General features: G+C 37.8%; 1 protein-coding gene across 2 annotated transcripts in view; it reads right to left on the bottom strand.

Annotated features, from left to right (window-relative positions):
- Positions 1 to 23,990, bottom strand: part of LOC140159332 (junction-mediating and -regulatory protein-like) — a 36,512-nt gene extending 12,522 nt beyond the window's left edge. Inside the window, exons 1-4 of one of the 2 annotated variants that reach the window (XM_072182776.1) lie at positions 23,929 to 23,990; positions 7,537 to 8,495; positions 6,921 to 7,093; positions 5,435 to 5,600 (exon numbers count right to left, since the gene is read on the bottom strand). In XM_072182776.1, coding sequence (XP_072038877.1) covers positions 5,435 to 5,600; positions 6,921 to 7,093; positions 7,537 to 8,440 — 1,243 coding nt within the window. In that variant the 5' untranslated portion in view covers positions 8,441 to 8,495; positions 23,929 to 23,990. Of the gene's footprint in view, positions 1 to 5,434; positions 5,601 to 6,920; positions 7,094 to 7,536; positions 8,496 to 23,856 lie in introns of both variants that reach the window. The other variant, XM_072182775.1, reaches the window with a different exon arrangement.
- Between the last annotated feature and the right edge of the window lie 639 nt (positions 23,991 to 24,629).

Raw genomic sequence — 24,629 nt, forward strand, 5'->3', positions numbered from 1 at the left:
GACTAATTAATTAACACAAGAAAGGGCCTGTTTATCTTTATTATATGTGACCAGCTCCAACAAAACCCGGAACAAGTCGCCAGGCATGACATCTATCTATACTAATAAAATAATAAGCGGTCTCTATCTGTCTATCTATCTATCTGTCTATCTATCTATCTGTCTGTCTGTCTGTCCGGCTATGCGTTCCACCATGCTTCGACGCATCGAGCCGAAATTTCGGATATGGATAGGTAACGGGAAAAGCATGTTGACCGTGTGGTTTTCGAAGGGCCCCCTCGAGGTCAAAGGTCATCTAGGGGGGAAAATACCCCAACTGGATAGCAAAAGCAGCAGCAAGTGGATACAAATATGTGTACTGGGCAGCTCTGGACATGTTTCATCCAGCCCATCCAGCCTTTGGCTATCTGCCCAATTTGAAATGCACTGTAATGTCTACCCAGAATGCATTGCTGCAACATAATAAGCGGTCTCTCTCTATCTGTCTGTCCGGCTATGCGTTTCGCAGCGGTTCGATGCATCGCGCTGAAATTTCGGATATAGATAGGTATTGGAAAAAGCATGTTGGCCATGTGGTTTTGAAGGTCATCGGAGGTCAAGGTCAAAGGTCAAAATTTCAAACTTTGTCCGATCGGGCCCAAACTTGGTGGGTGGGATCCTTGATAGGAGGGGAATATAATATGCAAAATTAAATCGAGGTCAACCAAGGTCAAAGGTCATTACGGAGGGGTCAAACTTCAAACTTTGTCCGATCGGGCTCAAACTTGGTGGGTCGAAACCTTCGTATGAGGGGAGCATGAAAAATTATATGGAGGTCATCCGAGGTCAACGGTCAAAGGTCATGAATTTCAAACTTTGTCCTATCGTGCTAAAACTTGGTGGGTGCAATCCTTGATACGAGGGGAATATATGTGCAAAACAAAATTGAGGTCAACTGAGGTCAAAGGTCATGTAGGGGCTAAATTTAAACTTTGCCCTATTGGGCTTAAACTTGATAGGTGGAATTCTTCATATGACTGAGGGGAGCATGAAAAAAATTGCACCAAGGTCATCCGAGTTCAAAGGTCATCTGGGGTCAAACAGTATCGCTATCATACCAGTGCTCTCACAGCATCTGGGCTCTCACAGCCGCAGGTGCACTAGTCTTTACTAATAAAATAATAAGCGGTCTCTGTCTGTCTGTCTATCTGTCTGTCCGGCTATGCATTTCGCCGTGCTTCGACGCATCGCGCTGAAATTTCGCATATAGATAGGTATCGGGAAATGCATGTTGGCCATGTGGTTTTCAAGGTCATCGGAGGTCAAGGTCAAAGGTCAAATGGGGAAAATACCCCACGTGGATACAAAGCAGCAAGTGGATAAAAAGAATCCAGTAGACAATCTACAACAAGTTTCAAGCTGCCCAAGCGGGTGTCATTCAGCTTTTGGCTATCTGCCCAATTTGAAATGCACTGTAATGTCTACCCAGAATGCATTGCTGCAAATGATTTGTACATTTCAAACTTTGTCCGATCGGGCCCAAACTTGCTGCCAATGAATTCTATAAGCGCCCATACGCCAATAAGTGCCCACACCCCAATAAGTGCCCATACCCCAATAAGCGCCCATACCCCAATAAGCGCCCATACCCCAATAAGCGCCCATACCCCAATAAGTGCTCTCACAGCATCAGGGCTCTCACAGCCGCAGGTGCACTAGTACTATAATAATCATAAGCTCTGTCTGTGTGTCTGTGTGTCTGTCTGTCCGGCTATGCGTTTCGCCGCATCGTTCCGATATTTCAGACATGGATGGGTATCGGGCGTGCGCTGTTTACCGGGTAGTTTCGAAGGTCATCGGAGGTCAAGGTCAAAGGTCAAAATTTCAAACTTTGTCCGATCGGGCCCAAACTTGGTGGGTGGGATCCTTGATACGAGGGGAATACATGCGCGAAATAAAATCAAGGTCAACCGAGGTCAAAGGTCATTACGGAGGGGTCACATTTCAAACTTTGTCCGATCGGGCTCAAACTTGGTGGGTGGAATCCTTCGTATGAGGGGAGCATGAAAAACATTATATGGAGGTCATCCGAGGTCAAAGGTCATGGATTTCAAACTTTGTCCGATCGGGCTCAAACTTGGTGGGTGGAATCCTTGATACGAGGGGATTTATACGCGAAACAAAATTGAGGTCAACCGAGGTCAAAGGTCATGTAGGGGCTAAATTCAAACTTTGCCCTATTGGGCTTAAACTTGATAGGTGGAATCCTTCGTATGAGGGGAGCATGAAAAAAATTACACCGAGGTCATCCAAGGTCAAAGGTCATCTGGGGTCAAACAGTATCGCTATCATGCCACTGCTCTCACAGCATCAGGGCTCCCACAGCTGCAGGTGCACTAGTACTAATAAAATAATAAGCGGTCTCTGTCTGTCTGTCTATCTGTCTGTCCGGCTATGCATTTCGCCGCGCTTCGATGCATCGTGCTGAAATTTCGCATATAGATAGGTATCGGGAAAAGCATGTTCGCCATGTGCTTTTAAAGGTCATCGGAGGTCAAGGTCAAAGGTCAAAATTTCAAACTTTGTCTGATCGGGCTCAAACTTGGTGGGTGGAATCCTTGATACGAGGGGAATATATGACCGAAATAAAATCGAGGTCAACCAAGGTCAAAGGTCATTACGGAGGGGTCAAATCTCAAACTTTGTCCGATCGGGCTGAAACTTGGTGGGTCGAAACCTTCGTATGAGGGGAGCATGAAAAACATTATATGGAGGTCATCCGAGGTCAAAGGTCAAAGGTCATGGAGTTCAAACTTTGTCTATCGGGTTCAAACTTGGTGGGTGCAATCCTTGATACGAGGGGAATATATGCGCAAAACAAAATTGAGGTCAACTGAGGTCAAAGGTCATGTAGGGGCTAAATTTAAACTTTGCCCTATTGGGCTTAAACTTGATAGGTGGAATCCTTCGTATGACTGAGGGGAGCATGAAAAAAATTGCACCAAGGTCATCTAAGTTCAAAGGTCATCTGGGGTCAAACAGTATCGCTATCATGCCAGTGCTCTCACAGCATCTGGGCTCTCACAGCCGCAGGTGCACTAGTTCCCTTAAAAAAAATCAAATTTTGGAAATATTTCATGGTATTTGACCTTGGAACTAAGTGGACTTTCAAATCCTTGAAAGTACTTATGAAAAAGATGTTTATTTAATCAATAATTGACAGTTGAACTATGAAAATCCCTATTCAATCCTGTGTAAAGCAGGAAACTAATTAGCCCATTGCTCAGATTAGCAGTTCGGCAAAAATATCAAGGTATCATTTACAAAGTTGTCCATATCTTGAAAAGTATTGATGCTATGTACAGTGTATATAATTTTAGTATGATTTTGAAGCTTATTGTCCCATGCTTACAGTTTTATTCAAATCATGAAATGTCAAAAATGCGACTTGTTCCTGGTTTTGTCAGAACGGGTCATATGTGTGTGACAAATTTTACGACTTATGATCTCTATTTAAAATCTATTCCCATCCTGCAGAAAGTGATGACCTTGATTTTTTTTAAATTTCTTACTAGGACCAGGGGAACAACCGGTCATATTTTATAACTTGACCAAAGCACCCGGTGGATCTGAATCACACCCCTGGCTGTTACTTTTGAAGTAAAAACAATACATTAGTACACAACTTCATAGCCATATGGCCAGTTTCCAAAACTATGAGGTCAAACTGTTTTACATGTTGTGTTCTACAAATCGCTTCTGAGTTTAACATGGTGTACTGATCACATATCAGCACAATGATATTCATTTATTTTCATTCATTCACTTATTTAATATAAATCTTGAGTTATGTCGCCACTGTGTCGAAGCTGTGATACAATTACACTGGCATGTGCATATGTGGCAAAAACATGTCAATGAGAGCAACAAAGGCCAGGGAGGAAATACATGACAGCTGCGGTCATCTAAATCACTTCAATAAACCACTACATATACCAACATCAACACCTGGGAATAACACTATACCAATCCCATGTCTTAGAAAACAGAGCAATGAAAAAAATGTCAATGTGTGCATCAAATGGGAGGAAATACATGACAGCTGCAGTTATCACTTCTACAAGCCACTACTTATACCCACTATACCATCTGGGAATGGGGTACTGCATGTGATGAAGCAGATATCAAGACATGCAGTAATGAGTAATGAGAGGGTGAGACAGCTGAGTGATTAAGACATAACAATGTCGACAGAGAGAATACGATAGGCGAGGGTTCAAACCTTGGGCTTGCCTTAGGTGAGAATTCTCTTCCTCTCCCCAAAATGTTCCTATAAGGTCAGAAATCCCCGGCAGAAATCCTGTAATCATCATCAGTTACTTTACAGATGCTAATTGCAGAATTCCTTCTCACCCTCATACACTGTTTAACATGTGCAGATATAGGTAGTATGTGCGACATCTCATGGCTCGAAAGTCACATCAAGCTGTTGGTCCCGTAAACAGGAAGTGTCACTTTTTTTAATTAAAATTTTATATTTCCTTTTTTTGCAAAAAAAGAAAAAAAAAGTCTAGGGTCGGACCTAATTTTAGAGTAGGTCGGGTTATGCCAATCCAAAAAAAAAAAAAAATTTAGGGCTAATTTGGTAATTGAAAATAAACAACTTAACCTTTTCTGGGAATATGAATTTCATGATTATTATTTAATTTACATAGTAAAGAAGCAGTATGTTATTACTGTAGTGTGATAATATCAATTTAAATGTTAAACCTTACTGCTATGGCTTGTTTAAATAGAACAAAGCATTTTATATGAAAATGAGAAAAAAGTCAACATTGACTCAAGTGTAACACATTTTCTTTTATTATCTCAACTCAGGTTTCCTTGATTGTAAACCTTGATTGTTCAAATAAACCCACTCAAACTAAGAAATGTCACATCACCTGATATAAAGCTTGCTGAATAAGATCTTGGCTGTATTCCTATATCATTCTACTTTTTATTCATCCTAAGTCAATATTAATTTCCTTTCCTATGATTTATGCCATCTGTAAGATTTCATTTTTATATTTTTATGATGATAGCTCTGAACTAGCAATATTTGGCTTGACCCAAAGTATGGTCTGCGCAATATATGTTGGTGTTTTTTTAAAAATATTTTCGAGACATCATGATTCATGATTTGTGTGATACCACCATGGTACCCTTTGAAATCAATGGCCTCATCTAGAACAGGTTATAAATGGGTCAAAAAATGAAAGTGCTACAATTTCACATCAAAAGCTTCAAATAAAAGAAAATTTATTTCTCCACATGCTCCTGGCAAGCTATGTACACATCACCTGCTCAGTACCAGAAGTGGTAAATAGTACTACAAAAGGCAGCTACACATGGCAGCTATTGCATTTGCCCACTTCTTGCACCGAGCAGTCGACATATGGAGGTTTTTACCTACCCTCAAATTCTATTTTGAGTTCTTTGAGCTGAACTTTAAGAAGCGTTTCCTCTTCCAGCAATATACTCAAGTCCAGATCTAATCGCTTTAAATGAAGATCGTGTGCTGCATTCTGTAACCTCTGGATTTCACTTGAGAGTCCTGGACCTTCTTCAAGAACTGCCAACTGTAACATTTATAATGAATGAGATGTTAAACCAAACAACAATGCAGTATAGAACCAAACCCAAAGCAGATACAATTTAGGATCACATTCCCTATAAATTATTTCTGAAATAGCGAACAAGGGATCAAAGCTTTAGATAATAGAGGGCAGTATATCAACTTGTAGGTAAGCAAAAGAGGGCGGCATACAGGGTTAGCTAATGGTGCAGCACAGTATGATCGACGATGATCACTGTTAAAAAATTAAACCTTTGTTCGCTAATTGTCCTTTGTTTGCTAATTCAAAAATAATTCACTCAATATGAATTTTCTCAAGAGAAGAATTTGGCTGTCTGCTAAATTCATAATGATCTGTTGTAGACTTGCATGTATTGATACATGTACTAGTAAATGATTATAGGACTTATACCACTGGATATGGGTACATATACATACATTTGTACTGTACTGTAAAGTGTGCTGAGGCTTGTGGATCAACGTCTAGGCGTTGTGCCTGTGCGTAGCTCACTATAAATCACTGCGCTTTTTTTTTACATGGTAAAATGATCAACTGACAGAAAAATGCCCCCCAAATGGCATCATCTATAACAGATAGGAAGCCTGAGTACTGGGAGCAAGTCTACTAATTCGCAACTTCATGCATACATAAAAACTTCACTTTTCCCTTGGGATGCTGAGATACATTTTAAAACTTTGCATATTGTTTGAATTAATTATGTAGCAACCCAATTTGTAGCTGCCACTGCGTCAGTACTTGCTTCCCCATGATGTTAGATTGACAACTCTAACACTCATGTTACTTAACAAGTTGTGGAATTGCCATAGGGAAACTGAGCCAAGGTAAGTAGCTTTGATAGGTACACATGCAGATCTATGTGTAACCCTTCTAAACCTCAAAATATATTGAGTCTCCTTTTTTCCCTGGGCTGCTGAAATTTGTTTGTCTCATAAACCTATGCAAACAATTCTTGTATAGTTTGAATTATTAATGAAACTTCACTATGAACCACAGTAGCCTCATCCCCATGGCATAGTCCAATAACCTCAATTAAACAATCATAATGCAAAATTTGACCTCAAGTTGCAGAGTATGAGTTTTTGTACATCCAAAGTTTCACAGGTCATTCAATGAATGTACAAATGTATTGGAGTTAAAGAACTGTGCACTAATAGATGAGAATGTTTTGGATCCTAGTGCTTGTGACTGTCAATCCAAGTTTAGTTTCTAGGTTACGCTGACAATGTCACATTAATAGCATCAAAAATATGGAAATTGCTACCTGCAGGGAGCTGAGCAACAGCTAACTACATGTAGTCATACCTCTTGTTGTATTTTGTCTTGCTGATGTTTCAGTTTGTCTTGTTTAGCTTGTTTCAGTTGGATCTTTTCTTTAGCCAGAGTTTGCTCAAATTGACGGATTCTATCAGCACCAAAGAGTTCCCAAGTAGACTGTCCAAAACGTTGACTGTCGTCTGCAAGGTGCGCCAGAATATCTAAAAGAGGAGAACAGTGATTTTTATGCATTACTCTGACTTCATTTTTATATAGTTCCATGTACATCTAGATTGTCAAAAATATTGACTGTCATCTCTAAAAGAGAGAAACCACAATTTGTATGCACTTCTTCATATAGTTCCAACATCCATGCTTATAAAGCTAAATCAAATTGAAATGTCACTCATGGGAACCAAAATAACAGGGACTGCCTTTTGAGGAGAGCGAGCGCAATCGTTCTCTACTGCTCTCCTTAAATCTGATATATAGGAGAGTGATTTTTAGCTCTCCTTAGTTGACCATTCTCTCCTTACATTCTATTGTAAATGCACTAAACAGCTCTCCTTGAAGGCGCCCCTGAAATAGGGCACTCCTGGAAAAGATCTGAAATCAATAATAGGCATCAAAAATGCAATTCTTGAAAAATTCCAAAAGTACTTACATTTTGTACGTTCTTGACACTGTCCAAAATATTGTATTCTGATTTTGTGAATTGCCTCAATAGCTTGCACATACTCCTCTTGCCATTCACTATACTGCATCACATACTCATCTCGTTTGCTCTCTGTCAAATACTCATCCATGAGTCGTTCCTGTAAATCTAATAACCTATTGAACGCCAGTTCCCTCATATCCAGGAATGGTTGCAACTGGAGGTTGAAGAGCTCAGCTCTTGCTACTGCAAGATCATTTAATATGTCGTCCTGTTTCTCATAATGTTTCAACATATCCATCATATTGGATACGTCAAATCTGAGTGTTTCTGCATCATTAAGTCTTTGCTTTACACTTTCAACATCTGCTTCATACGCCTTTTGCCGTAATTCGCTGAAGTTCTCCAGATAATTGTCTATGCCTCTGTCATTGTTGAACAAAGTTTCTGTCAGAAGCTTCTTGCCACAAATTTCAGCTGCTCTAGAGAGATAGCATTCCAATTTGATGCAAAACTCAGGAGGTATTTCTGTTGAGTATATCAGGCTCCATATGCCCCGAGGTTCATCTGGTAGCTCCATAATTTCACTTGCTAACTCTGGCTCAACCAAGCACATCTGCTGATGTGCATACGCTATCTCTCCCAATGACAGCAGTCCACACCAGCTGTTAGGTTCACCACCGTTGTCAATGTTCTCCTTCTGTTTGCTCTTACTGACCATGCCAACTTTGTTGTTCAAAGTTCGTTTGACAACTCTGGCTTTCCCTTCATGACAAATTATGTTAACTTTTCTTTCATATTCATTCCAGTCAACAATAAATTTGAATCTGGTTTTAATTGGTTCCTTAGTGAACGCCTCGTCTTTCACGGCCACCCAGTCTTCAAAACTGTTGAGTCGATCTATTGATGTCATTGTTAATTGAAAACAATTTCACACATTATTGCACAAGTTAAATCTTCACAAATACCTGCAACAGAATAGAAAAGTAGATACAAATAAAAGGATATTTAAAAAAAAATGTATAACTTGTAAGTGAATAATATTATGTACATAGTATGTACATTATGCAGTTAACTATGTCTGTATATTGTGGTATAGGGTTACTTGCTAGAGTTAGAATTACATGCCAAGCAGTCTAGAAAACAGCCAGTCTAGCAGCTGATTCCAAAATCATTTGTTGTCACCAAAATAACCAACAATCAGATGCACAACACATGGACAGGTGTCATGTATACATAGTGATTAAATATGTATTATTCGCATAAGAAGATGAAGTGAAAGTAATAGATTTATATTGTACATAGTACGTTAAAGCCACCTGGTAACCTGTTCACAAGCCAACATCTATACGGTACTGAACAAAGAGGAATAAGCAGGGAGACACAAGCTCCTGTTCCAGTACTTTATATGGCTGCTACTTTCTGAACTCCAGTCTTGCTGAGTGACAGGCACTGATCGACAGCATTTTAATTTTATCATTTGAACAATGTAAAAACTGTGTTCTACCTGTAATACTTTCTGGCTGGGTACCCATCAAGGGTTAAAATAAGAACTTATCTTATTATTTTTGGAAAAAAGTAAGTCCTCGTTCACCTGCATTTAGTCGGGACCAGGACACACTGTTTTCTAAACAGGATTCACTTTTGTTTTAGTAACATTCACAAATGAAGCCAAAATGGTCCAATATCCAATGGCACAGTTCAAGAGTCTACTTTCAACAATTGATAATACTTGCTCAATTCTGTCCTTATATTGCAGATATATTTCTTAGGTATAAATACAATGTATTTAAAACTGTATGGTGACAGACTCTATACATCCAGAACTACTTGCAATTCAAGAAGCCTTGGATCACAAGAGAAGTTTTGCGCATGAGCAAAAAGAAACAGTGATCAATTATACAACAAAGCGTGTACCACCAAAAGCAGAAGGATCCAGTTCCAGAAGCTTGCCGCTTGTTATGCTGTTGTTTTGGATTTCTCCAAACCTTTTAATCGAGTGCCCCATAAACATTTACTTCAGAAACTACATCATTATGGCGTTTGAGACTCTCTTATATTGCTTTGGATGGAAAACTTCCTCACAAACAGATCTCAGACTCTCAGTGTGTGGTAGTAAACGATTCAGCATCAGAGTGGGCTCCCGTAACATCAGGAGAATCACAAGGAACAGTCCTGGGACCGCTATTATTCCTCTCCTTTATCAATGATCTTCCATACATTGTAACATCCAAAATACACCTGTTTGCGGATGATTGTCTCAACTATCGTACAATAGCCAGCTCTGATGACACTTAGCTTTCAAGAGGATAAACTCTGTAATATTAGTGAAATGAATGGACACGGAGACGCATATTATGTAATATTAATATCAGACTTTCTGTTTAGTTTTATTCATCTTGGCGGCCATGCTCCAATCTGCCCCGAGTGTTGCCAGTTCATTGCATACGAGTGTGAGTGTTGCTGTTGCTATGTTGATACAAGCATGTACTAGATTCAGAGGATATTACATCTCTCCCCTTTTTTTTTTTTTTTTTTTTGCAAAGTTTGTACAACAATAACAGATGTTGTATTAGCCACTGTATTAGTTCACAAGTAGCTGGTAGAAGTCAAAGTTATAAGTCTTTTGTTTGTAAATAGCAGATGTGAAAGTTTGATTAAAAACAATAGCTAAACTAGCATGATCAACATGCTTAACTTTTACAAGTGAAATGCTTGGTATAGCAGCAACTAGTCTAAATAACTTTCAAAAGATGAGCGTGTATGTGAACATGAATAACAAAATACATATTCATGTAACAAAGTGTTGCTTTAAAATGCATGCAACATTATCAAGTTTGTTTATCATAGTTTCTTTTATGAACAACATTTTGTGTTCATTTTTGACTCAGTTTTTTTTTTTTTGCTTTGTACATTTTGCTCAGTTTCTTTTGTGAACAACACTTGTGTTCATGTGTTCAACAACTTCATTTTGTCTCAGTTTCTTTTATGAACATTTGTGTTCACTTTTGTTTTGAACACTTGTGTTCCTTTTGTCTCTTTTTTCTTCTTTTTTAATGAACAACATTTTGTGTTCCTTTCGTCTTAGTTTCTTTTGTGAGCGTTTGTGTTAAGCTTTGTTTTATCGACATGCTATGTGTCACTTCCTTTTTTTTTTTTTTTTTTTTTTTTTTGGTTTGGTGTGTTCCATTGATCATTTAAATGTATGTTTGAGTTCATGTCGACATCCTGTGTGCCATTGTTTTAGTTCATATGTCGACAGCCTATGTGTCGTTATTCCAGACAGCCTATGTGTCGTTGTTCCAGACAGCCTATGTGTCGTTGTTCCAGACAGCCTATGTGTCGTTGTTCCAGACAGCCTATGTGTCGTTGAGACAGCCTGTGTCGTTGTTCCAGACAGCCTGTGTCCCATGTTTTGTCCATGTTTTAGACAGCTTATGTGTCACTTTCAGACAGCTTATGTATCACTTTTAGACAGCTTATGTGTCACTTTTAGACAGCTTATGTGTCACTTTTAGACAGCTTATGTGTCACTTGTTTTAGACAGCTTTGTGTGTGTCTCTTGTTTTGTTTTAGACAGCTTTTGTGTCGCTTGTTTTTGACAGCTTATGTGTCACTTTTCTTCTTCTTTTTTTAAACCGTTGATTATGACAGCCTGTGTGTCATTGCTTGTAAATATTGACAGCATATGTGTCAGTCTGAGTCTAGTATGACAGCTTATGTGTCATTGATTTAGACAGCTTATGTGTCTTTGTTTTGGACAGCATTTATGTGTCACTTTCCTTCTTTTTAGAACATTGATGATAATGACAGCCTGTGTGTCAGTCTAGTATTATTGACAGCTTATGTGTCAGTTTCTTCATGAACAGCCTTTGTGTTCCGTTGCCAACTTTCATAAACAGCACCCGTGTCTATGAGGCCTATGACCGAAGCCTAGCTTGTAATGTATGATTTTATGAACAGCACTTTGTGTTCTCTTTTTATGAGGCCTATGATAGTGGCCTAGTATGCGTTTGAACAGCACTTCGTGTTCAGATTGTTACCTTTTCATAAGCAGCATTGTGTTTATCATGAAGGCCTAGTATGACAGAGGCCTAGCCCTAGTATAACAGTATGAGTTTGAACAGCACTTCCGTGTTCAGTTTGTGAGCTGAAATGCTGAATGTATGAGTCTCTAGCCAAAATCAAAGTTACTTTGTAGTTTCCAGATTATTATCGTCTCTCACCCTGAATGCTGCTGGATCGTTGTTTAGATTTGCACCTCCATGCTGCGGATGCATTGCTGCAGTCGTAGTCCAAATTCTCGCACTGCGGATCGGGGAATCACGAGACTGTTTAGCTGATGCGTTTTCACCACGTTTTCCAGAGTTCATTCAATCGCCACTGATTTTTCAAGGTTTAAGCTTTTGCGTCTATCGCCTGCTGGTAACGCTGAAAATCAGTCTGCAGGTTCCTTGATCCTTCATACTCGTCGCCATTGTAATATTAGTGAAATGAATGGACACGGAGACGCATATTATGTAATATTAATATCAGACTTTCTGTTTAGTTTTATTCATCTTGGCGGCCATGCTCCAATCTGCCCGAGTGTTGCCAGTTCATTGCATACGAGTGTGAGTGTTGCTGTTGCTATGTTGATACAAGCATGTACTAGATTCAGAGGATATTACAAACTCTCCATCAATAGTCAAACATTTGGAACATGAAGTTCAACACAGATAAATGTCACATTATGCAAATATCCCTCCGTTGCCATACAACAGACACAAACTTGGAGGATGTCCCCTTAGTATGGTCTCTAAATATCCCTATCTGGGAATGAAACCAACAACATGTACAGTATTTCTGCCAAAGCCAATAGGATGCTGGATCTCATCAGAAGAAATCTTTGTGGTTGCTCTGACATCAGGAACCTAAAGCTTCACCAACAAGCATATCTCACTCTTTTCCATCCGCATCTGTATACTGTAGCCCAATTTGGAACCCACACACCAAGAAGAACATCACTAAGATTGGGAGCACCCAGCGCCAAGCAGCCAGATTTGTATAAGATGTATAAAGATCCACAACAACCTGGTCGCCATCAACCCAACTGAGTATGCCTCTCCTATTGGCTCCTACATGTAGCAGCAGAAGATCATATCATCCTGACAAGTACCAGATCAACATCTCACCTTCAGATTCATAAATTCTTGTTCTTTAGTTTCCTCGCACCGTCATCTGGTGGAATGCTCTTCCCAGCCATACTATAATTGCCTCTCCATCCATCGAGACATTAAGGAAAGCTGTTGCAGACCGCAATTAAGTGGATCCCAGTTTTTATTTGTTGCACCTTGTACATACATGAACATGTATGCACTGTATGTATGCACACAAGCATTTTGTCACCTTGCCGCACAACGACATCCTGACAGAAGGACTATGCCGATGTAGTCTATGTAGATACATGTGGTGTAGGACAATAACTTTCGCCTAGGTGTTGTGATTTTTAATCTCAATGGGCTACAGCAGGCAACTCATGGGCCTGAAACAAGGCCTGTAACCTGCTTGATTTCATCCATTGGCACCCAGCCCATACTCAGGCTTTTGCAAAGCGTAAATGGTAATTAAATCATGCATTTGACAGGCGTACGCAAGTTTTACACAGCACACACTTTGCGGGCAGACCCTCGTTTTGAGATGACCATGCGATCAGCGAATACCGGCGCAAAACTTTCTCACATCAGTTACCTGCCCCATCCATAGAAACAACACAAAGGCATTTACAAGACCACAAGCTACCAAGAACTGTTCTTTGTAATTTGTAAAGAATCAATCATTCCCCCAAGACCATCGCAAATGGAATATACCTAAACTGCAAACTTCAAAGAACAAGCAATAAACCAAGAATGAAATGTCTAATCATATTCCTTCGCACTTGGCTTCTTCAGAAGCATTATGAAATATGTTTTGCAGACTGTATTTCCTTTTACAAATTTTAAAAGCATACCGTACATAATTGTATTGTACTAATCGTCCAGCGCGTATCATATTTTGCACAAGATTATAACCAGTCAAAGTCAAAACTGCAAACTCAAATCATATTACCCGTAAACTAGTTGTTTTGCACATCTATGACCAGCTCCTTTTAAACCCCAAAACAGCGCCACCAACATCAAGCTCCAACAGGCAGCAGACAAGGAGGACTGGGAGAATTGGTCAGTCGATTTGAGAAAGTGCTACGATGTACATGTAGCACAAAACGTCATTGTATATGTTTTAAAGTAACATAGTTTTTCCCAATGTAATCAATTGGATTTGTTTGAAACATGAAATTTTACAAACAAATCATCATTATTGCTTATTCTTTGTATTACCGTATTTTATGTATGAACATGATGATATTGACTGTCACGGGCCAGAGGTATACCGCTCATTCTACAAAATCCGGTGCCAATCCACTATAAAAATTGAAAAAATAAAAGTTGTTCAAAAAGACCTGCTTTTTTGTTTATTAAGAGTAAATGTATCGCTACTTTCAGATGTAAAAAATTGTCAACACCACTTGCATATTTTTCTTTCAGTAAGTCATGATGTTTTTTAACACTAAAACTCAACAAAATGAGCTGGTTTTACTCAATCCAAGGTCATAAAAAGCAATCTAAAGATCACTTGAGTGAAATGTAAAACAGATTTCACCATTTCATAGAAGTTTTGAAGATGCGCAAATGAGTGTGTAACGTAGCTCACAGTAACGTAGTTCACTGGTTTTTAATGTTTTTAACGTGATTTGCGAACGTTAGAACGTTATGTCGGTTAATTCTAATATAAATGGGGTTCGACCACTGGTAGCTTTCACATATTATTAGGAAGTACATCTAGTACAAGTGCATACTATAGAATCCTGGTAACGTAGCTCACCAATCTTAACATGGTCGGTCGAAATTTCAATGTTTACAACATTTACATGTATATGCCAAAAATGCTACAGCATCACAATTTTTACTGTGATTTTTTAAAACCTATGAGTGTTTCCTTTCAAAAACCGCAAATTACATTGATACCTCTGTTTTACTTCTTTCCAATAACGTGTGTTAAAAAGCGGTAACGTAGCTCACAGCGTTTTGGTGGAAAGTGCAATTTATTTTAGAATTACACAAAGATGTTTTAATCACTAAAAAATAATGTTGATAAACAATATGATGGTGCATTATCCATGCCAAGTACATACTCACAGATTTTAGAAATACAAAATTTAGATTCCTGAATGGTTACCAAGGTAACAGAAGCTAACAGGGCTCACCATGGGAATTGATACCTGTCAAATGTCAATTACCTTAATACCAAGATCGATCATCTGTGATAGACCCTTGCCCTTTATGCAAGATGTGAAACCTATTTACGGCCCATTAGGGGTATGGCGTTGGACCAATTTTGAATAACCTTTTTGCCCTTTACTATACAGAATGCAATTCTTTCTAGGGTTTGTGGTTCAACTGTTCCTGTACATGCATTGCCTTGGTTATCTTTTCACTTGTTAAATTGTGTGTAAACTTTGCACAGACCAATTATTTTAAAAGATGTCACCGAAATAATATTATTTGAAACTGCATTATTTGACTGAATTATGTTGTTAAGAACAAGATGTATAATCCATTTATTTGTATTTTGACAGTTATAAATATGTCTATTGTCAATCCACTATGTGGCAAATTAAAAAGCATAACCTGATTCCCTGAACTGTATAGAAGTTAAATTCTCTATTCTTCTTACACTTAAAAAATGGGTAGGAGCCTATTCCCAACAGGAGTATAGACCTAAAAAATCTGATTTTGAAATAGGCACATACCTATATAGTACCATAGATTTTAAATAATAGTACAGAGTGTGCCATTGGTATTCTGTATATCTGCCAAATATGTATCCCTAGGGTATGTAGTACCAACATCCTGTATGAACTATTGTTTGGAGAAATTACACCATAGATAGTAAACACCTATCCCCCCAAAATACAATTTATGTGTAGGCCTACTGTGTATTTCAGACCTTAATTTAATAGAATATTTTTTCAGGTGGATTGATGACAAAGAAAATAGGGAAACCATTATACAGGGTGAGTCAAAAAAAGTGCAACAGAGAAAAGAATCCATTTTTACTTAAGAACCGAGTTGAACTTTTTAGGTTTGAAAACATTTTATATATGGTATATTCATCAGCGACCTTGTGTGAAAAATTGAGGAATTAACATTAACCGTTTTGTTTTTATGACACATTTTATAGCGCTACCCAAATTTAATGTTTGTCCACGAGACATCTAAAATTTGAATGTCAGCCCACTCTGTGTAAGGTAGATTTGGAACAACTGCCATTTTCTTAACCTCATTGGCATTAAAATAAAATGGAGCACCCAAAGTGTTATTGCCCTTGGTCCTGTTTAAGGAGAAGAAACATTATTTGTTGTTATTTTCATTAGTCCTTTACTTTAAAGATGTTTATTCTCTATCAAAAACATACAAATTTGTAGGCGGGTTTTTCAAATGTCAAAATGAAATGCGCGCAAATTGAAATGGAGTGAATTACAAAATATCCAGTAAGTTGCACATATTGGGATTAAAAAAACTGGAGCTGGAGTCGAGTGAGGTATGAAGGACTTAAAGTAATGTTAGAAAGTTTGTTTGAACAGAAAAAAAAAGAAATTAAAATAACGCAAAAATCAACCTTATTTAAGTTAAAGTCAGTTTCAGATATGGTGCCTTTATCGCGCACTGTTTGCTCTCATTCAAAATACATGGTACCTCGTGGACAAATAACGAAATTGGGTATCGCAGCAAAAGGACTCATTTTTTTTTTAATGTTGTTGCGATTCACTTCATATTTTCACAGAAGGTGGCTATTGAGTGTAGCATTTATAGAATCTTTCAATATTGGGAAAGTTCGATTTGGTTCTTACATAAATATCGATTCTTTGCTCTATTGCAGTTTTTTTGACTCACCCTGTATGTAACAATTTTGAAATATTCTCAAGAAGATCAATTTTTGCCCCAGCAGCCTACAATATATTTGTACAATACAGGAAAGTAGTTTCATAGGGATGTTCCTAGCACTCCTCCTATAGTATAATGGAATCATATTGGATGGATTTGCATGGTTCCTTGTGCAGTTTTAAGCATAATTAATAAAAGAATTGTTTGTACCAAAGCTTACCAATCAGCATTACTACGGGGCCGTGCAATAATAAGTATGTGTACCCCCAGGGTGGTGAATTCTCAAAGTGGTCTGCCTTAACTTGCTTGCCCCACCCCTTTGGGCATGCCAAAAATCTTGCCCCCCCCCCCTTGACGTGCCAAAAACCCTTTCCCCCTTTTGATGTGCCAAAAATTCTTTGCCCCCCCCTTTAGGCCTACACACTAAGATTTTGGGGAACCCAAATTTAAAACCTTTGTCTTATCTTATTATACGACCGCAGCGAGCAGGAAATGTTGCATGTTTGAACGTGTTCCTAATGTTTTCCTACACCTTATTAGGGCATTTTGGCCTGCCAAAAAATCTTTACCCCCCCCCCTATAATTCATCACCCTGGGGGTACACATAATTATTTCACCACCCCTAAGACTTCATTGCAGCTTATTTTTCTCAATCACATATAAATTTGAAAATAGACATGGTTTTGAGGCTCAAATAACCCCCACACCCACACCAAGTTTGACATGGGGTAGAGGGTCAGGAAGCATTTTGCATTGTGTGAATAAAATTGAAGATATAGATGTAAAAAAAATGACATTATTGCAGCAAGGATTAATTAATTTAATGCCATCCTCAAAGAAAGTAGTAGGCCTAAACTTCACTGATTATTAATAGACCTATATCACATAAAAAGCCTGTGTGAATGTGATATAATTGCTGCTTGGTAGTTCTGATCTGCATACACTTTTCTGAGAACACTTAATTGTTCAAAGTGACATAACATGTGCACGTACATTGAAAAGATTAATTTGTCAAAAAAGGGTCTATAAATTTGACAAATTAATAGTAGTCATTGTATGAAACATTTTTTCATTCAAGATAAAAAATGTAGAAAATGTGCTTTGGATGTTAAGGAAACAATTTATAGCATTTTAAATTAAGTTTCATCATTACAAATATTTTCATGACTTATAAAATATTCATTTTTTAATGACGAATTTATGAATGATTTGTAAAATGGCAAATTAATGAATAACAAATATGTAGTATGACAAATATTTTTAGTTTTCAAGTTCAACTCAAATTGGGCATGCACAGTTCAGTGGCCCCTCTTGGCTGCACTAGTCTATGTGAACTATTAAGCCAACTGTGCTTGCCCTGTGTATTCATGCATGCAAAATATTCCCCAGAAACAAGTGGGTCAATTTTCTCTGCATACTAATAAATACAGGTTATTAAACTTTGCAAAGGAAATGAGCCTAGACATCTGTTACCAATATTTTACCTGTATTATGGTGAGTAGATCATTCTCAAAATAGCGTCTATCCAGTTTGTAGGGTCACTGGGGTTAGCATTAGTATAATTTATCAAGTTGTCAATTTAGGGAACTGGGGCAGCAGATAGGGTAATTGGGGTTACCAATAACATTTATCAAGATGTCAACACAATTAGCTTGACAGTACTGGCATGGGCAAGTGGAATTCCCAGTGGTACGCCTTTTTTGGCAAATCCATTTCTAAAATCTGTGAGTTTGTTTCTGTCATGTCTAATTAAAAAACAACAAATATGTAAAGAAATCGCATTTATAATGCAAAGAAAATATTCAGGGTTAGATGTAACACTTGAGCAGTGGAAACGCATTTTTAGCGATTTTTGAGCCTTTGCAAGGGTTAATCAGGCTAAAGAAAGCATTTAAAGTATGGAAAACTATATATGTCCGTGTAGATCTCGTTGAGTTCTACCAGAAAAAAAAATATTTGATGCCCTAAATGCTCGACGAAGTGTTTGTGGACCAAAGAATGGAAAAAAGGCTATTGGCACCGGATTTTGTAGAAAGAGCGATACATCAATATGTATGCATTTAGTGTTATAGATCAGACGGGAAAGTTCTCTTCAATCTATCTACACTAGGGGTGTGATTTTCGGGTAATTTTGTGCCCAGGTACCTGGCGCATTTTTCGGGCGGGTAACCGGGTACCTAAAATTGCAAATTTCTTCTTTTTAAGTTAAATTTATTTTTTCGGTTTTGTAGTATCCCTGGACCTAGACCTAAATCCTAGGATCATTCATGGTTGACCTGAAAAAAAAAAATTGCATGATGTTTTGTGTTTTTAATATGAAAATTGATAATTTGTCATACTCTAAAATGATATCAAAATGCATTGAATTTGAATGCATTTTGATATCATTAATAGAGTATGACATGAATACAAATGATCTATTTTCATATTAAAAACACAAACAATCATGCAATTTTTTTTTTTTCTAAGGTCAACCATGAATGATCCTAGCATTTAGGTTCTAGGTCCTGGGACACGCATTACTACTAAAACCGTGTGATTTTTTGGAATTTCGGGCACCCGGGCAGGGTACTCGCTAGCCCCCCTGAAAATCCCTGGCTTAATCTATACGCTGGTGCGTTTGCCACTGTTTGTCCGGCACGCTTTCTACAGCGTGGGTGTTTGGAATTCCGGATATCAGTAAAAAGGGTGGGGGTTAAAATTTTGCTGTATAAAGGGTGGGTTTCTAAAAAGCATGGGAGCAATATGAAGCGTGTGGGTAAGCTACCAATTGAAGAAAAAAATTATAATAAAGTAATTTGATGATCTCTTCAAAACATTCATATTTTGTTTGTAAATTTTGAATGAAAATTCAAACACTAGAATGGAGCGAGCGGAACCACAGCGGCTGTGTAGAGACTGATCACATGTGTTGTTGTCATCCGAACGAAACGAAATTGATGATAAAAATGGCATCGAAAAAAGCGACTCACAGTTCGTTCAGGGACCTTTTGGGGCGAGTAATTGTGCCAATATAATGTTGCAAATGTTTCAGATGAAGAAGAAAATCATGAGTGTTTGTTAGAGGAAAAAATATGTTTTGTTTAAAGTCTCATGACTCATGAGGAACGGTAGGAAGTGGCGGTACCGTACTGGTATTTACATGTAATGTGTAATTTAGTGGTATTTGGCCCATTTCACGGTTAGGCGCCACTTTTTGATTTTCAACGTATCTGGCCTGGTGTGTAAAAATAATGGGGTTACAGAATTGACTGTTGGTGATTTTTCATTGTCTCTGTATAGCCTACCTCCACTAGCTTAATCGGCCTTTCTGCTTTTATCTTTCAGGGCGCACAGGGGTCAGAAGTGGTCAAAAACCACATTTTACTAGCAACCTAAAAACAGACATTTATTTTCCAATGCTGCCACTTTTAACTATGTTGACCCTACCAGCTGCTTTTGTTGTTTTTATGTAATGAACAAGTTGCACTATACAGCCATACATGAACAAAGTAGTAGTTGTCAGTTAAACTAGCATGAGAACCATTTAAATTTCTGAATTCGGATGTGACATTTTCCGTTCACATCTATGTACCTTATTCAATGTGGAATAGATCGACTAATACTTTACATGAATGGCAAACTAGTGTGTTTTAGTAAAGTTCAGAGTCTTGTTACTATTTGTTGAACAAATTACACTTGTTGCTCTTAATACGTAGATACAGCGATATTTTGAATTTTTGCCAACAAATTCCGTTCACAATTTTGTCACATCCGATTAATTTTCCAAATAGTACAATTTATTAACAAATAAGTGGCAGAATTTGTTCTCCTTGATTTTTAAAAATCTCCTGCTATGAGCTATCTAATGACACCATTTAATGAAAACTCCTTCATCAACTTAGCTTGCAGATGTCATTTCAAAGTTTCCGTTCACATGTGTCACATCCATGGTACCTGTCACATCCAAAATAGTTTCTTCAAATAACTAAGACAGGAATGGGACTAGGATGCCAGTTTGAAGTTATTTCATTACAGGTTTGTGGGGATCAAAAGGCACAATAAGTTTTTAATTCAGCATGCCTTCTGTAATTGTGACAGGAGATTCAAAAAGCTTCAATTTCCGTTCACATGTCACATCCTAAAATTAGTAGTTTTTAGGCCAAAATACTTAAACAACATGATATTTGACTTTCTAAAATAGGTTTATTATTTTGTACATGTCACATATGATTATTTCATGGCTTTGTTGTTGTCTTTTAGGGGACAGTTTTGTATACAATTTACAGAAGCGGATGTGACATTTTCAATTGTGAACGGAATATTTCAGTATTATAAACATTTTGCTTGGCAAAAATATAAAGGGTCAGGAAAAACATTTTAGCATTGCTCAATTCAATAGAATCTATCAAAATATATGTGTTAGAAGTGCTTTAAAGCATATATTTTGACAAGCAAACTGTTTATAATAATGAAATATTCTGTTCACAATTAAAAATGTCACATCCACCTCTGTAAATTGTAAACAATGTTTTAAAATGAACACTAACACAGGTTAATATGTTTCAATATATCCCATTTAATTTACTGAGTGTGTGAAAACGCTTTGAATCATTGTTTTCTGAAACATACTCTGCTTTACAATGTGTGGTTTCCGTTCACATTGACATCTGTCACATCCAAAATTGCACAAACATAAGAATCTTGAATTTGACCTGTGCTTTCAAACTGGCTGATATTATTTGTGAACATTACCCATATTATGACCATCAAAGCTGTGAAATATCAGAGTCATTCATTGATTATTAAAATTGTTGAGTAAACCTTTTCATGTCAATTTCCCTTTTTTACCACAAAAATTACATGTAAGTGGCCATAAATTTGTCATTACACAACAAAATTTGCCCAAATTTGGTCAGAAGAGAGCCTATGACATACTTGTTTATTTTAAATATCTATTATATATGTATTGGACAGTAAAAGTATAAATATTCACTACTCAATATTTATCAAATTTGTTAAAAATTACATAACATGAGATAATAAATTATAATTTTCTTCAAGAAGTAGAGAGATTTAAGCTGGGAAATGATATTTTTTTTAAAATCTGGTCTTATGTGGAAAAGAAAACCCCAATTAAATGAAATTTAATCCATTTTGAAAATTTCAAGTTTTTTTCACCAAAAGTGGCGCCTAACCGTGAAATGGGCCATTTACGTACCCTGGATAGATCTGAGGTAGACATCTCAGACCTGCATGTAGCCCGAGGTACTCACACCTCAGTCACTACAATTTCCACTGTCCTTCTCCGTACGAAGGTCTGAGGCAGTCTGGTCCAGGGTACACAGTATCCAATTTTTTTAAACAAAATATCACTTCTTACCATTTGGGTACAGGTACATTTGAAGGTGTAAAAATGACCAAATTTGTGACCGTATCGATCATCACCATATCAAAAATTTAATCCCATAGAAACACGGTCAGGAAATTGTATTTTTTGCTGATTTGATGAAGAAAAGAGATGCACAAGAAGTCTTCATATGTAGTGAACATGTGAGTACTTTTGTGAATGCAGGGTGAATCTTTCAAACTGCGACATGAGTTCAGTGCGGCTGCCTCCACGGTATACCTGGTCTCATGTACCCATACCTAGTGTATGGGTACATGGTATGACCAGGCATTCAAACAGGCACGGAGAGAGCTGTCAAAGAGTGTATATTTCAAAACATGATAACTGCACCAGTTATAAAAATTCACACAAACCCATCATTTTCAAAATACACTGAAACCCTGTAATCCATTTTTGAAAAATATGATCCCTAATGTTTACTTACTTTTGTTCAGCAAAAACCCATTTCCAGTAAGTCAAATTCTGTAATTGTACATGTCTCCATGTTTACATTTTGTGGACTAAAAAAAAATAAATACCTGTTTCCAAATATTCCACCCAAAGTGTTAAGTGCCAGACACATGTGTTGGGGCAAATAATATTAGAAGTCATGAAGTGTACTCTTTTGACCACACACAGCTGTACATAATAGATTAAGCTATTCTTTTAATCCACCATAATGTGGTGGATGTTAAGCATGAGTGGCAACTCTTTCTCATGCCAAGGTTAAATTGATGACATGTCTTGACCTAATTGGCCAATTTACCAAACATATCATAACAAGATAGACTTTAACCAAGCCTGAATGTGCTCCTATCTGTAACCATGCTGTATACACATGCCTGTAACAGCTTCTATAAGCAGAGATGAGGTTACATGCTATGTGTAAAGGGCTACATGCTGGAGATAGCACATTCTAATGGTGGGAATTTTGATCACAAGAATTTATGTGTTGGAATAAACACATTTAAACACAGTTTTTGGCAACAAATTTCAACCAAATTGATATTTTAAGTGGAATGCAGTAGGACTTTAAATAATCAAGTTTGGCCACAGAAGACATTGGTGAGTAAGTCATTTGTTGTGAAAAAAACCAGCTGTACATTGAAAGTATGCTTTCTTAGTTTGTATGTGGATTGTAAGTATGTACCGGGTACCATGTTCTGCGTATACCTCCACGGGTGCCCCACTTTTGCAATAGTAGGCCTACAGAGGTCATGGGGCCTAATGGTGAGGAAGGAACCAAATAGGGCCATGATGTGTTGGGCATTTCCTGCATTCAATAGAAATCGTAGTGACGGAGGTGTGAGTACCTCGGGCTAAGTGGTTTCTACCAATATGATAATGAATAATGAATATCAAAATAAGCCCTTTTGCAATTTCGGAAAATTGCAACTGCGCATGCTCAGACATCGTCACGCAGTTCTTCAAAAAGAGATAAACACAAGGAGGTTGCAGTGCGTTTGCAATGCTGGTGGCGAACTTTGCACTTCCTTCAAAAACACATTTTATTCATTCCTACATATGTTAATATTTCCTGTGAAATACAAATATTGTAAAACTGAAGGAATGAAGACCAAACAGTCTGCGAAATTCCAGTACGAAACGTTTTTATGCAAACGTCAAAGTTCACCCAATTGTAAATTTACAGTAGCCTCATCGTGTTTATCTCCAATTTTATCGGCAAATATTACCCATGATGCACCATGATCTGGAATTGCGAAAGGGCTTATTATCGTATTTTCATATTCATGCAATTTAACGATCGGAAACTCAACTTTGAACTTAAATGGTCAGAAACATGGCCCCTACAAAAATTTTGTACGTAAAGTGTATACGGAGAGTTATTTTGTCCAGGTATTTTGTGGTACATCCTGACATGATCATTATTAAATGATGGATTCAACAGCAGTGCAGTTGAGATCCAAATTCGGCAACCACTTCATGACTTTTTAAGCTTACGTCATATGCACAATACAAAACAACAGTAAAACTCACCCCGTTTGAAAGTTGATTCATCAACCTACTGGTCATCACTGACACATAATTCACGTTATTCACCAGACTCACCGTATTCGTATGATTTTTGTATAAGATATAAGCCAAATAACACGATAAAGCTTCTCGCTAAAAATAATAATGACTGCCAATGTTTATCAACTTTGCAATACTCAGTTTCTACACGCAATTCTCCATGACACTCTCTGCATAGTGCAGTACACACATAGCGTAGCTATAATACTGTGGAAGAGGCTGTTGATTGATTCTCAGGTGATTGATTAGGGAATGTCATTTTCTTCGGAAGGGGGGGGCTCATGAATATTTATGTTTGAGTGAAATTGAGTCATTTTTTATATCTCGGGTTGAAATTTTTATGTCGACCCATTGACCCCCCCCCCCAGACTCATGACAGCTGAACGTTGATAACCATGGGCGTCAATGCCAGGGTGTGGGGTGGGGTGGGCATGGGTGGGTGAGGGGGGGTTCGACAGGGGGCCGTGGTAAACTTGATTTCGGGGGGGCAAGCCTAAGTTACGAACCGGGGGGGCTGGGCTCAGCCCTCAATTTTTTTGGGGGAGGCTCACCCCAATAATTCAGATGAAGTAGGCCTAAAACAAATGCATCATGAATGTGACCAGATACCGGGAAAATGGGTGTTTTACATTGTATTTGTAGACCTATGTTTTTTGTTGGCTAGTCGAATCCTGCAGTCGCTCTAAATACGGCCCTAGGCTATACAGGGTCCAGGCCTAGCCTATAAATACCCCCCG

Source organism: Amphiura filiformis, chromosome 8 (assembly GCF_039555335.1).
Source record: "Amphiura filiformis chromosome 8, Afil_fr2py, whole genome shotgun sequence".
In the NCBI taxonomy this organism is placed as follows: domain Eukaryota; kingdom Metazoa; phylum Echinodermata; class Ophiuroidea; order Amphilepidida; family Amphiuridae; genus Amphiura; species Amphiura filiformis.